The sequence below is a fragment of the Rhagoletis zephyria genome, unplaced genomic scaffold (genome assembly GCF_001687245.7).
Source record: "Rhagoletis zephyria isolate East Lansing unplaced genomic scaffold, Rhagoletis_zephyria_1.1 Rzeph_scaffold_01152, whole genome shotgun sequence".
Classification (NCBI taxonomy): domain Eukaryota; kingdom Metazoa; phylum Arthropoda; class Insecta; order Diptera; family Tephritidae; genus Rhagoletis; species Rhagoletis zephyria.
Window position 1 is genome coordinate 115314 of NW_016158236.1, and position 15058 is coordinate 130371.

Consider the following 15058-nt stretch of genomic DNA (forward strand, 5'->3'; position numbering starts at 1 on the left):
ATGACGTACAGGGCAACGATCGGCAAAGGGCCGTATTTCTCACCTTAGCCGGAGCGCCATTATATGATCTCCTGTCGTCATTGGCCTCGCCCCGTCAGGTGAGTCAACTAAGCATAAATGAAATCAAAATGATTTTAACAAATCATTTTTCTCCCCGGCCCTCGGAAATCGCGGCTTATTACAAATTCCACAAACGAGACCAAAAATCTAATGAGGGATTTTCCGAGTACGTCGCAGCCTTGCGCAAATTGGCTGTTGATTGCAACTTTGGCACGGCGTTGGATCGCATGCTAAGAGATCGCTTGGTATGTGGCTTGCGTGATGAGGCATTGCAGCGCAACCTACTAGCAGAGCCGGACTTGAAGCTGCAAAAGGTTCTCGATCGAGCTGCTACTGCCGAAGCAGCATTTAAGCACGCATCTGAAATGCGACACTCCGAACAGGTTCATCATGTAGCGTCCAACAACAACCATCGCCATAATCGTTTGAAAACGCGTGCTAGTTCCAACGCACAAACAAAGCCATGCAATGGATGTGGTGGCTCACATGCCCGCTGTCAGTGTCCGCATCGAGAAACAATTTGCTCGTCGTGTGGCACAAAAGGTCACCTTCAACGTGTTTGTCGCTCATCAGCATCTAACTCAGCCAATCAGCAAAAGACATCGCATTCTTCAGGACGGTTAAAAAAGCAGAAACCACAATCCATAAATCAAATTTTGCCTCTGGTTGATTTGAAAAAATCAGCGACCATCAGTATTAATGGATATAATTGCACATTTGAAATCGATTCGGGGTCAAACTATACCATAATGTCATCAACAACATTTGAACGTGTGTGGCCGGTACAGAAGCCAATCATGCACACCAGTGACCTTGAACTTGTCGATTTTCAACGTAATAGAATTCCTATAATGGGTGTGGTTGATACAGATGTATCATACGGCGGCCGTGAGGTCAGCTGCTTACCCGTCGTTGTCGTAGACGGAAACCGTTCAAACGTATTAGGGTGCAATTGGTTCACCCCACTGGGCATTACAATTCAGGGCGTCAATGCAGTTGAAGAAGCATCGTCAATCAAAGGTATCCTTAAGCAATTTAATCATCTTTTCGCAGAGGAGCTGGGGTGTTTCAAAGGGAAGCCAGTTTCCCTCTACATCGACAAGTTAGTTCAACCTATTCGATATCCACCTCGGCGTATTCCATTAGCCACCAAAGGCCTTGTCGAAGCTGGACTAGACCGCCTATGTTCACAAGGGATCCTAGAGCCAGTTGAGTACTCGGACTGGGCCACACCGATTGTGCCGGTTCCTAAGAGCGACGGGACAATCCGCATTTGCGGCGACTATAAGTCGACGCTTAACAAAGCACTAAAGCCGCACAACTTCCAGATACCTGCTATCAACACTTTACTTTCGTCTATAGAGGGAGGCAGCATTTTTGCCAAAATAGATCTTGCACAAGCCTATCAGCAATTGCAAGTGGACGAACAATCATCCGTGTTGCAGACTATCGTCACTCACAAAGGCGCCTTCAGAGTTACCAGGCTTCAATTTGGAATCTCTTCAGCGCCAGGGATATTTCAAAATTTTATAGAAACACTTTTAAGAAATATTCCGGGGGTGCTGCCGTATTTTGACGACATCGTTCTAATGGGCAAAACAGAGGCTGAGCTCGCTGCTCGGCTGCATGAGGTATTTAGCCGATTCAACACCGCTGGTCTTCGACTAAGAAAGGATAAGTGTTCCTTCGGAGTCTCAAGCATCGAGTTCCTGGGATTCAAGCTGGATTCACTGGGCATTCGGCCATCTCAGAGTAAAGTCAAGGCCATTCAAAACGCTCCAGCACCCCAAGACAAAAAACAATTGCAAGCGTTCTTGGGCCTCCTCAATTTCTACCACTCCTTTTTACCGAACAAAGCTACAATTGCCGAGCCCTTACATCGCCTACTGGATAAGAACTCCCATTGGTTCTGGAAAAAGGAACAACAACAGGCGTTCGAAAATCTTAAGCAGCTCATAGTATCCGAACGCGTTCTAGTACACTATAGCTCAAAATTGCCATTGGTGGTAGTTTGTGATGCATCGCCATATGGCATCGGCGCTGTTCTCAGCCACCGCATGCCTGAGGGGTGTGAGAGGCCCATTGCATTTTACTCTAGGACCTTATCGAAGCCAGAGCGGAATTACGCCCAAATAGACCGCGAAGCTGTAGCGTTAATCGCTGGAGTGAAAAAATTTCACGACTACCTTTATGGGCGCAAATTTACTCTGGTTACCGATCATCGGCCCCTATTGGGTATCTTCAATACGACCAAGCCCGTTCCTAATGTGATATCATCGCAAATGCTTCGACGGCGAATTTTCCTTAATGCGTACGATTTTGAAATTGCATACCGTTCGGGAAATAAGCTGGGGAACGCTGACTTTTTGAGTCGATTACCCTTAATGGATGAGCAACGAATGATTAAGGAAGATGTACTGATGATAGAAATGGTCAACAAGCCCGTAGTAGACGCCAAACATATCGCTGTTCAAACTGCCAAAAATGCGGACCTGGCAAAAGTTCTCAGCTGGGCGTTAAGGGGGTGGCCACCTAACATGAGCCGATCGGACAGGCTGTATCCCTTTTATGTTCGCCGACAAGAAATCTCATCACTAAAAGGTTGCTTACTATGGGGGAACAGAACAATCATCCCGACAGAAAGTCGACAGGTAGTCCTCAGTGCGTTACATACTGGCCATCCGGGCATTGTGCGAATGAAGGCCTTAGCGAGAAGCTATGTCTGGTGGCCGAAAATGGAGTCGGAGATTGAGGATATTGTAAAGATGTGTGCACCTTGCCAAGCTACTCGTCACGAGAATGCTCATGCGCCAGTTCATTGGTGGGAAACAACGAAAAATCCATGGTCACGCCTCCATGTAGATTTTGATGGGCCGTTTCAAGGTAAGATTTTCTTCATCGTTGTAGATTCGTTCTCGAAGTGGCTTGAAGTTTTCTTGGTCAAGTCAACCTCATCCCAATCGGCCATCAAACCCCTTCGATCACTCTTCGCAACTCATGGGCTGCCGGATGAGATAGTGTCAGACAACGGGACAGCATTTACATCCGATGAATTTAAAACATTCATGCAGGACAACTTAATTCGTCACATTCGCTGTGCCCCATTTCACCCGTCGTCCAACGGTCAAGCAGAACGAATGGTGCAGACAACGAAGGACTTCTTGAAGAAAACACCAGAGTGGCAGGACATCGACTTAAGGCTGTCACGGTTTCTTTTCAATCAGCATATTACGCCGCATACATCTACTGGGCGTTCACCTGCAGAGCTTATGTTTAAGAGACAACTAAAGACATTTTTCGATAAAATTCATCCGCACGAATTGCCTACTGCAAAGCACGAAATTGGCAGGGAGAAGTCCTTCAACGATGGAGACCCAGTGTGGGTGCGAAACTACTCCACAGGACCTAAATGGGTACCAGCGAAAATTAATTCAAGGAATGGACCCATATCATATGCAGTTCAGCTGGACGACGATTCGCGTATCATAAAACGGCATCTAGATCAGATAAGAATTCGACAAGTAGCTGAACGGGGTAATGACTTAGCTCTCTTTAACCAGAACTCTAAAGAGCCAGAAACCTCATCGGAATCGGGGTCTGCAGCGATGGATGAGAGCAGTCCATCTTCTCCACTTCAACAACAGTCCAATTCAGAGGGTTCTTCGCAGCATCGGTCGTACCCCTCCACCGCAGCAGATAGTTCGACACCGCTGGACGCAGGCATCTCATCAGACGATTGCACTCCACGACGATCCAATCGTGCTCGACGTCCACCAGATTTTTACAGCGTTCCTGGGCGTTAAGGGGTGTAATGTCTGAGTGAATCTCTTGCACTCAAACTTACTAAATACTCTCGTTCGCTCACTGCAGCTTATATGTATGTATGCACATACTATAAATATTACGGTTAGCCTAAGTATACATAACTTGAGTCTTAGCAATAATAGGCAGTCGCGTAGCGAACATCAACAAGCGAACATTGTAACTAATTATATATATTTAATAAAGTTGTTGCTGAATACTAAAGTTTGCTATCCGGTAAATATTAAGACATTAATTCAATTTAGTTAAATTAATTACTTCAATATGGGTATCAATCGAAATGGTGTTGAAAAGGATTTATTTCTAAGCAACATGTGGGAGGGTTGCCATCTGTTTAAAAAATTCAATTGAACATGAACATGGGAGTTAGGTAACTGGAATACGTATCACAATATGGGTTGGTTGTAGTGTAAAAATGTGTACACGAAGGCGTAAAAAAAATAGGTTTAAGAAAGTTTCACTTTGAAAATTTGTGGATGAGGGCTGCCAACTGTTTAATTATTTAATAACTTTAATGAGTGATTACAATATGGATATCAAACGCAAGAGTTTTAAAAAACTTCATTTCTAAACTATATGCCGGAGCAGGGCCGTAGCCAGGATTTTTTTTTTCGGGGGGGAGGGGTGCTTTCTGGCAAAATATTTTTTTTATTATCACTTTTATTTCAACACATTTAGATTAAAAGAAAAATACTGATACAAATAAAATATTTCACACAAACAACAAAAAATATAATCGATAATCGCATGAGGCTTTTGCCTGAAAATTTTAAAATGCACTTAGTGGCATTGTGCTACTATGATAGCTCGGCCCAGTAATCATAGTTTACTTATGTACAGTAGACTGCATCATTCCCCATACAAGAAAAAATCGGTACTATTCTCCCACTAGAATTATGAAATCTATTATATTTTAAGACTTCTACCAAAATATTTCTAAAAAATAATAAGATTTACGTGAGCTGGACCGATTTGAAAATACCTCCAGAATTGGAGTTTTTTATTAAAAAAAACAGTTTTTTTTAAATATTTTTTTTAAAAAAATACCCTCAGATTACTAAACAGTTTAAGCTTAAAAAACTTGTATAAAAATATTTAAAAAAAAATTCTACGGAATCATAATATCTAATGAGATTTTCGATGCTGTTTTTAAACTTTTATCAAAGACTGGTTTAAGAAAAACTTGAATAACTCAGCCAAAAACCCTACCAATTTAAACTTATGAGGTATCATTGGTAAGGTATTTTCTCACCCTTTGAATTTCTTTGCGAATCAGCTCATTCAAAGTATGAAAGAGGAAGGTAAGATAAACGCGTGTCATTCCATGTTGAGTTAAGATGTGTTGGTATTTGATAAAGAAAACTTTGGGACGTGAATAAGTTGTTTTGCAAAGGAATAAAAAAGGTGAGAAAATACCTTTCCACTGATACCTCATAAGTCTATATCGGTAAAGTGTTGGAGCAGTTATTCTAGTTTTTCTTACCCCAACCTTTGAAAAAAGTTAAAAAACAGCATCAAATTCTTATTATTATGATTCCGTTGATACAATTTTTTAATATTTCTATGTAGAAACTATTTTTATTCATAAAAAACTCCATTTTAGACGTATTTTCAAACCAGTCCAGCTCACGTAAATCTTATTATTTTTCAGAAATATTTTGGTAGAAGTCTTAATATGTATGTACAAGGCTTGGTAATCCCGCCGGAAAAACCGCACTTTTTTTGTACATTGTACAGTAGTCGAAAAAATTATAGCCGCACCAAACTTTCACAAGTTATAAAATATTATATTTGTTTTTATTTAATTTTGGTAAGTTTTTTTTAGTTCGTTTTTTATCAACATCCGTATAAATACAAGTTTAAAGGCAGTGTAACACGATTGGATATTTGCCAAAATTTCATGCAAATCGTATCCCAATTGTGTGANTTCAACCAAACTTTGAGATAGGGTGTTTTTCAATAAAATTCTGAAATAGGGCGTTGTTGAAAAGCTTTTTGAGATAGGGCTTTATCGAACTGGCTGCCGAGATAGGTCGATCTTCCACTCAGCAGTCGATATGTAAAGAGTTGAAATGTTGATTGCTCATTTTACTTGCAATTTTGATTAATCATAAAGCAACTTACTCAAATATTTTCGTTTTTGGTTAATCAAAAATCTTGATTACTCGAGCAACTGAGCTTTTGAGTAATCATAAATTCCAATTAATCGAATAATTGAGTTATTTACTTTATGATTGATTAAAATTTTGAGTAATCAATTAATCGCACAGCCCTAGTGAATACCCAAATATTTTTCTTTGTCCCAATCACGAAAATTAGTTTGTTGAAAATTTTCAATAGAACATCGCTGTATTGTACCAATCTTTTAACCACAAAAAAAAAAATTTCCCATTGTTTTATTTTGTTCCAATAGCCCAATATAAAAATATACCAATCTGTATNAGTAATCAAGATTTTGATTACTCGAAACGATGATTAATCGAGTTACTTGAAATATGATTACTCAAAAAAAATAATTTTGCCGGTTAAAAGAGTTTGCTTTGGAAAATGCTTATTTCCTTTTTTACATTCTGTATATGAAACAAATTTTTTGTTTTAATTTTTGAAAACAGAAACGTTGTTTTCAAAGTATCAAGGAACTTTAACTACTTTATACATATCGACTGCTGATCGACCGACTGGAAGATCGACCTATCTCGGCAGCCAGGTCGAAAACGCCCTACCTCAAAAAAATTTTCAAGAACGCCCTATTTCAGAATTCGTTTCAAAAACGCCCTATCCCAGATGCCGATTCAAAAAACGGCCTATTTCAGCACATTTTCAATACATTTTGAAGTGAGATAGGGCGCTCTTCAACCAAACTTTGAGATAGGGTGTTTTTCAATAAAATTCTGAAATAGGGCGTTGTTGAAAAGCTTTTTGAGATAGGGCTTTATCGAACTGGCTGCCGAGATAGGTCGATCTTCCACTCAGCAGTCGATATGTAAAGAGTTGAAATGTTGATTGCTCATTTTACTTGCAATTTTGATTAATCATAAAGCAACTTACTCAAATATTTTCGTTTTTGGTTAATCAAAAATCTTGATTACTCGAGCAACTGAGCTTTTGAGTAATCATAAATTCCAATTAATCGAATAATTGAGTTATTTACTTTATGATTGATTAAAATTTTGAGTAATCAATTAATCGCACAGCCCTAGTGAATACCCAAATATTTTTCTTTGTCCCAATCACGAAAATTAGTTTGTTGAAAATTTTCNAATCGTATCCCAATTGTGTGAATACCCAAATATTTTTCTTTATCCCAATTACGAAAATTAGTTTGTTGAAATTTGTATTTGTATTGTACCAATCTTTTGACCACAAAAAAAAAATCCCATTTTTTTATTTTGTACCAATAGCTCAATATAAAAATATACCAATCTGTATAAATGTAACAATCGAGTGCCACTGCCTTAAAAATTTATGCAATTCAAAAAAAGATTAAACAAATTTTCGGAAAAATTTGGATTTTTTTAATTAGATTCTGAGTATGCAGTTTTGTTGCCCATTGAATTCTAGTAGAATAAAGTACAAGTTTCAAATGGCTCGAAATTTGTACGAAGATTTGAGTTTTTGGTGGATTACGTACCAGTATTTAAAGTAGGTTCATGTCCACTAACAACACAGTGCAAAATCTTTTTATATTCTGAAAAAATAGCATAAAATGTTAACTCTTCTTCCAAAAGTCGCTATCATACTTATTTATAAACTTTCAAAAGTATCCATCTTCTGATGAACCTAGAAAACTGCTTTAGGTCGTGTAGACTGTTAATGTTATCTTATGTCATGGTATGTTATGTTATAATTTTATAAGGCTCTTATTTATCCAAATTTTCAGGTAATAATAAAAAAGATTCTATTTAAATGTTACTTGTTGTCGTAGTCGTTTTTTCAAATTTATGGCTTTCTATTATAAAATCACATAACGCTGTTTGCAAGTGGACTACTCATTTGTTAATTTTTTTTTTAATATTGCACAAATTTGGAAACTTGGATTTACACGGGTCTTGTTAAAGAATAAACTATATTTTTATAAAAAAATAACCAAAATTAAATATCTTTAATTGGACATGCACATTGTACATAAAGGAAGTACATAACAAAATAAAAAATATATATATGTATAGTTAAAAAATAAAATAATCAAAACCATTTGGATTGATACCCATATGTTATAACCCATATAACTTTTTAAATAATTTTAATATTTTGAATTTAATTTCTATTATGTGGCAAACCTTTTTTGAAAAATAAAACCGTATTGCACTTCTACATACCAATCTCGTCAATTCTCGGTGCAGATGTGGTGACGGTGGGTTAAATATTTTACGTAAACATCTCCGAACTCGATTATTTGCATTTGATTTTCTAACATCTGGCAACCCTTTTCAAGAACCAAAACCACGTAAAAGGAAAGCCTTTAATACATATATATATATATATATATATATATATATATGTGACACGTAAAGTTAAAAGGGACCTACGGTCAGAAAAAATCGGTTTTCACTTTTTCATCGACTCTTATAGTAAACGGGCCACTCTTTCCAATGCAATAAACCGCAGCTTTCTAGCTGCATTAGTTTTTTCACAATTTCACTTCAAAGTTAGGTACCTTCACACAAAAAAAGTACAAAAAAATCAAATCTGACAAACTATTCTGAAATTAATCAAATTCGCTTGAAACTCGTTACTCGGGGGTTTTCGAACATCGGATTCGTAATCACTGACCTCGTTTTCGGTGTCAACGACATATTTGAGTTTCACATGAATCCGAACAAGTTTTAAATTTTTTTTCGCCATATTGGATCCGCCATTTTGAATTTTAAAAAACGAACATCGGATTCGTAATCAGCGACACCAAAAACCCCCGGGTAATGAGTTTCAAGCGATTCCGATCAATTTTTAAAAAAGTCATCCGCCATATTGGATCCGCCATTTTGAATTTTGGAAAACTAACATCGGATTCGTAATCAGCGACCCCGAAAACCCCCGAGTAACGAATTTCAATCCATTAAAACGTTCAGAAGCATCAAAATCAACTTGGTAAACTTCAAAGTCGTTTTTCTCGAAATCTTTTTTCTGAGCGTAGGTCCCTTTTAACTTTACGTGTCACATATAAATATATTTAACGCTTTAAGGGCCGTTAGCGTATCTGTGTTGAGCTATAGTTTATTTATTTATTTCATTTAACTACAGAAAATTCCATAGAATTACTTGAAAATAGATAAATTAACGGTCCTAAATCTCCGAACTCGATAAAGAAGTTTTAATTCAATAAAAGTCCCATATGATTATTATGAGAAGACGCAAATCATATTCGTCTTGAAATAAACGACCCGAGAGACGAAAAAAAATAAAAAACCGATATAATTATTATGAGAAGACGTAAATAATATTCGTCTTGGAATAAACGTCCCGAGACGAAAAAAAAATGAAAAGCCGATATAATTATTACAAGAAGACGTAAATAATATTCGTCTTGAAATAAACGTCCCGAGACGAAAAAAAATGAAAAGCCGATATAATTATTATGAGAAGACGTAAATAATATTCGTCTTGGAATAAACGTCCCGAGACGAAAAAAAATGAAAAGCCGATATAATTATTATGAGAAGACGTAAATAATATTCGTCTTGAAATAAACGTCCCGAGAGACAAAAAAAAATAGAAATCCCATATAATTATTATGAGAAGACGTAAATAATATTCGTCTTGAAATAAACGTCCCGAGAGACGAAAAAAATAAAAAAGTCCATATAATTATTATGACAAGACGTAAATAATATTCCTCTTGAAATAATCGTCCCGCGAGAGGAAAACAACTTTTCCATTGTTCAGTAATAATTATGGAGCAATATTTAATTTTATTTCTTATAATCGTTATGGTCTCTGATCACAACATGTAAATATATACAGTGTCGGACATATCATTTGCAAACAAATTCAAAATTATTATTGTTTGCCACTTATGTTTATATATTAATTTAAATACAGTTCATTCCCCAATAAAACCCTAGTTTAAAACTTATTACAAAACTAAAACAATCAAAAAATTTTCATTTTTATTTCAAACTTTTTTTTCAGAAGTGCTAGAATTTTTTTGAGTACACAGTTTTATAGTCCTTTAAATTTTAGTACAATAATATGCAAGCTTCAAGAGTCTAGGAAATACCGTTCATTTTTTAGAATTTTTTTGCTGAAGGTGTTGCGGTTTTCTTCCATATAGAGTTAAATTGTGTATATTCATTAGATGGAAGCAAATGCGATAAGAAAAATTCTAAAAAATCAGCGGAAATTCCTAGAAACTTGAAACTTGCGCATTATTATACTAAAATTCTAACACTTCTAAACACAACATTTTGAAATAAGAATAAAAATTTTTTGTTTTTTTTTTTTGTTTTCTACTAAGTTTTAAACTTGGGTTTATATTGGTTTTCTTAGAGAATGCACTGTATTTTAATTAATATATAAACATAAGTGGGAAACAATATCATTTTGAATTTGTTTGCAAATTATATGTCCGACACTGTAAATAACTTTGATTCTTTCTTAAATTTATCTTTATTAATTTTGTTCGAGATAATCGTACTTAATATAGACATATGTATATAAAATATTATTTTAGATTTTGTTATTACAAATTAATACAAAAAACCCAATGAACCGAAAATTGTGTTTTTAAGTATTTATAAGATACATTCAAATATTTAAGTTCGTTCACCGAAGGATTGAAATATGTGAACTATTCGAACGAAATAAACGACTGAACGAAGTGAACGAACTAGGTAACTTTTGATAAATGAGCTAGTTCGTTCGATCACTTAACTGAACGAAATCGCCCAACTCGAATACATACAAGCGACGTCTTTAGCCATTGTGTGTCACTCCTTTAATTATTTTTTTCTTATGGTATTAAAAAAATAACGTTCGTAACACTTTAGTAAATATTAATCCATATATTAACTTAGTATATATTAAAGACTAGAAGATGACCCGGTGAACTTCATATCATCCATAATTTATCTGAATTTCACTTTGATCAATTATAACAAATCTTCAAAATGCAATACATTGAGATCACTAATACTGCCTGCTGTTATATCTGATAAAAGATTCCACATCTATGAGATGGCCACGACCCTTTTTACAAACTCATTTATATACATATATTTTTCCATAAGCACCTAACATAGGTATCTGTGCATTTCAAATTTCGAGTTCATGTGACTATAATTCCGAAGTTAGAGCTGATTAAAAATTTTCACTATGGGAGGTATCCCCCATCCCCCTCCCCCCTTGGCGAGTTCCAATTTTTTTACCCTATTATAGGTCCAGGAGTCATGGCAATACTTTGGCAAAATTTTATTCAATTCTGTCCATCCGTTTAGGCTACAACCTGGCACATACATACATACTTCCACAAATATATAGTAGATTTGCTTTGAAGCGCCATATTGCGGTACTTTAAATAAAAAATAGATATCAGAAATGAATTTTTCATATCACAAAACTCCGGAGCACAACTCTTTATTACAAAAAAAAAATTCCTAACACTTTAGTAAATATTAATCTGATTATGGACTTAGTATCAATTAAAAATATTTTCTTTTAAAATTGCGCAGTCTCGAAATTGATTTTAGGGCTATGGTCTAAAGGGCTTTTTTTCTTAGAATTCTATGTAGAATTCGAATCTGCTAGGAACGATGTAGAAACGTATATAATCTGAACCCATTTATCAATATTATTAAGTGTGTAGAAAGAAGGGTCTCAGAGAATAAATAATGGTCGAAAAAAAAATTGTTATAGATGTGCAAGGATTCTATATTGCTAATAAATTTATAGCAAAGGAAATTAGCATTTCAGCACTGATTGATTCACATATTGAAACATTTGTTATTCGTCCCCCTTTTAGTTATTCAAGATTAACCTTGAAAGAAAGAATAACAATAGAGTGGTTATATAAATATCATCATGGATTGCATTGGAATGACGGAGTTTCAACTTAAAAAAAAAATATTTAAATGAATTTGTTAAAAAAGAGGAAAATCCTTATGTATATGTAAAATGATTTGAGAAATCATAATGGATACAAGAGCTGATTGGAGAAGAAATTCTCATATATAATTTAGATGATATAGGTTGTTAAAATATAAAAACTCTATATAAAGAAACTTAATATGAATATATATGTTTGTAACTATCATCCCAATTATATGATATGTGCATAAAAAATGTAATTTTATTTAAAAAATATATTATATCATACATGAATTTAGAAAATATATAAAACTCGATAAAAAAGTATTTATTATTTTGCTTCTTTTTACGTAAATGTCACAATGTAAATGCTCTTTTTCGCACAGGGCAACCGTCGCCATACGAACGTTAGTTAGGTGCTGGGTTCTTTGCCAGCCAAAAGTAGAGAAAAATCTGGTGAAACCGCGGGTTCGTAAGGAAAACAAATAGCTGCACTCCTCTAATATTTCCAACGTCAGCCGGCGCACGGTTGTATTTTCTTCACAGAGAATTCAAAATAACCTTAGAAACTTTAAATAAAAAATTTGTTTGATGGTTATTTTACAAAATTTATTTTTCAAAGGCATTGTTTACCTAATGTACAGTTAATAATCAATATTATGAATAAAAATTATAATAATCAGTATTAACAAATATATTTTTACATACATATGTGGTTGCTTAATTTCTTGTTATTAGAATTACTCATTTGCATATAGATGTTCTCAAAAGTTGCAAAATTTTCATAAAAAAGTTAAGCGATTTTAACAATATTATAATCAAAAGAAATGTAATCTTTTCTTTAATGTAACCTTTCTTTTGAAGTTTATTAACACTTGCAAATCATTTATAGTGGTTCACAAAAATTCGGTTTTATTACAACTTTGCAAAATTTGACCATCTACACCACCTCCTCTTTCTTTTGATATGAGTTTCATGAAAACCAATGGGGATTAAGTACCCCAAGAGTGTACGACAAAAATCATGTTTGCGTATTAATATATAAGATAAGACGTCATATTGATTCTCTAACTGTTGTTCGGGCTGAACTTGTTCCAATCAAGACTGTAAAAGGTGTTTTTGAATATTTCGGTCAAAGTGGCTCTTAGAGGGTTAACAACTAAATTCGGCCCATCTACACCACCTCCTCTTTCTTTTGATATGAGTTTCATGAAAATCAATGGGGATTAAGTGCCTCAAAAGTGTACGACAAAAATCATGTTTGCGTATTAATATTAGGGATGTTCCGATATAAGTAAATACGAGTATGTACTCGATACTTTTGTTTCAATACCAACTACTTTTTTTACTTGAATCGTTTTATCGATACCTACTTAGTATCGAAATAAAAGTACTTGTATCGAATCGAATTGAGGAAGTGCCATATCTTTCGGGTCATATATTTTCTATGGAAAATAATTGCTTCGCTTTTATGAAAAATAATTGATCTAAGCAATGGCACATCCAAATCTAAAGAGGGGATATATTTTTACAAAGTTCAAGCAATGCTTTGTAGCCGTAACGTTTTGTGGGAACCTTTCAAAGGTTTAATTTTTTGTCTAAGTAATCGTATTACTTCTAATGTTACTAATGATCAAATAAACATATCGATACCTCAACTGAAAATATATTGAAAATATTTGAGATAGGGCGCTTTGAATCGGCAGCTGAGATAGGGCGTTTTTGTACCGAGTTCTGAAAGAGGGTGGTCTTGAAAACTTTTCTGATATAAGGCGTTTTTCAATCAAATTCTGGAATAGGGTGATTTTGAAAAGTTGTCTCAGATAGGGTGCTTTCAATCTGGCTGCCGAGATAGGTCGATTTACCACTCAGGTGTCGCAAAAGGTATGTCACAGATAACGCCTGAAAATTACTTTCGCTTTGTTGCATATAAAAGGATGAAAAGTTATCGATATAAGTAGGTATCGATACATTCGGTTCACTCATATAAGGAGTATCGAAATAGGGATTTGAGTAAGCTCATTTGAGTAGGTATCGATACTTTGATGGTATCGGAACGTCCCTAATTAATATATAAGATAAGATGACAAGTTGCTTCTCTAACTGATATTCGGGCTGAACTTGTACCAATCAGGAGAGGTCCAGAACGCAAGCGTATTCAAAAGAAACATATTGACTTTGAAGTTGTGTTAACCAAATGCATTTTAAAGTAGTTGAAATTAAATGCAGAGTCGGACAGTCGACTTGCTGCTTGCACACAATTCAAACTGAACATCTGAAGGCACATTTACATGTCTGGCTGTAGCTGAACGTGCAAAGATGTTTGCTACAATTGAATGTCCATGGTTTTTTTTAGTTATGAAAAAGGATCTGTGAAGTGCAGAACGAAAGCGTATTCAAACGTAACATACTGACTTTGAAGTTGTCGTTCATTCATTTTAAAGTAATTGAAAATACATGCAGGAAAAGGCAATTGACTGCTTCCTAGGACATCGCCATGTTGAATAAATGAGTTCGTTGCAGGTAAAATAGTGAGAATTTCAATTAGTTATCATTGACAATAAAGTAGTTTATAAATTACTGTCAAACTAATTCAATTTCCTGCAGGGAACTTATTCAGTGTTTTGCAAAAACAAAGAATATTTTTGTGTGGCGGGCTGTAGGTGTGTATTTGGTATTCTATTTGTACTTTGGCTTGCGTGTATTTGGTATTGCATTTGTGCTTTTGCTTGTGTGTATTGCGGTGGTTGCTAGCGCAAATGACACTGTGTACACCAGGGATTCCCAAACTTTATTCACCGCGGCATCCTTGTTGTGCTAAAAAAAATTTCGCGGCACCCCTACTCTTCAAATGTCAACCAAAACAAGAAAACACAATGCAAACTTTATGCTCCTTTAGCTTTAATGTGAGGACTGAAATTGTTTTTATGATTTCATTGTTTCCTTAAAGTTTATTGGGAACTTTGAAAATTTTACCCTGTAATCATTTGACGCTGACTTCACAAAAAAGAGAAGGTTATCAATTCGTCGGAATATTTTTATACCCGAGCGCACTTGTGCACAAGGGTATATTAATTTTGTTCACATAACGGTTGTTTGTAACAGCCAAAACGAATCGAGATAGATATAGACAAATGTATACATAAATGATCAG

The 15058-nt window shown here is 35.1% G+C and overlaps 1 protein-coding gene across 2 annotated transcripts in view; it reads left to right on the forward strand.

Moving 5' to 3' along the window:
* Nucleotides 1-15058, forward strand: part of LOC108362956 (uncharacterized protein K02A2.6-like) — a 90931-nt gene that overhangs the window by 64603 nt on the left and 11270 nt on the right. Inside the window, exon 1 of one of the 2 annotated variants that reach the window (XM_017616119.1) lies at nucleotides 1266-4098. The exons of the other annotated variant lie outside the window; for it this stretch is intronic. Within the exon in view, the coding sequence (XP_017471608.1) occupies nucleotides 1650-3863 (2214 nt within the window). The 5' untranslated portion in view covers nucleotides 1266-1649 and the 3' untranslated portion in view covers nucleotides 3864-4098. Of the gene's footprint in view, nucleotides 1-1265; nucleotides 4099-15058 lie in introns of those variants that run through there. 2 annotated transcript variants of the gene reach the window in all.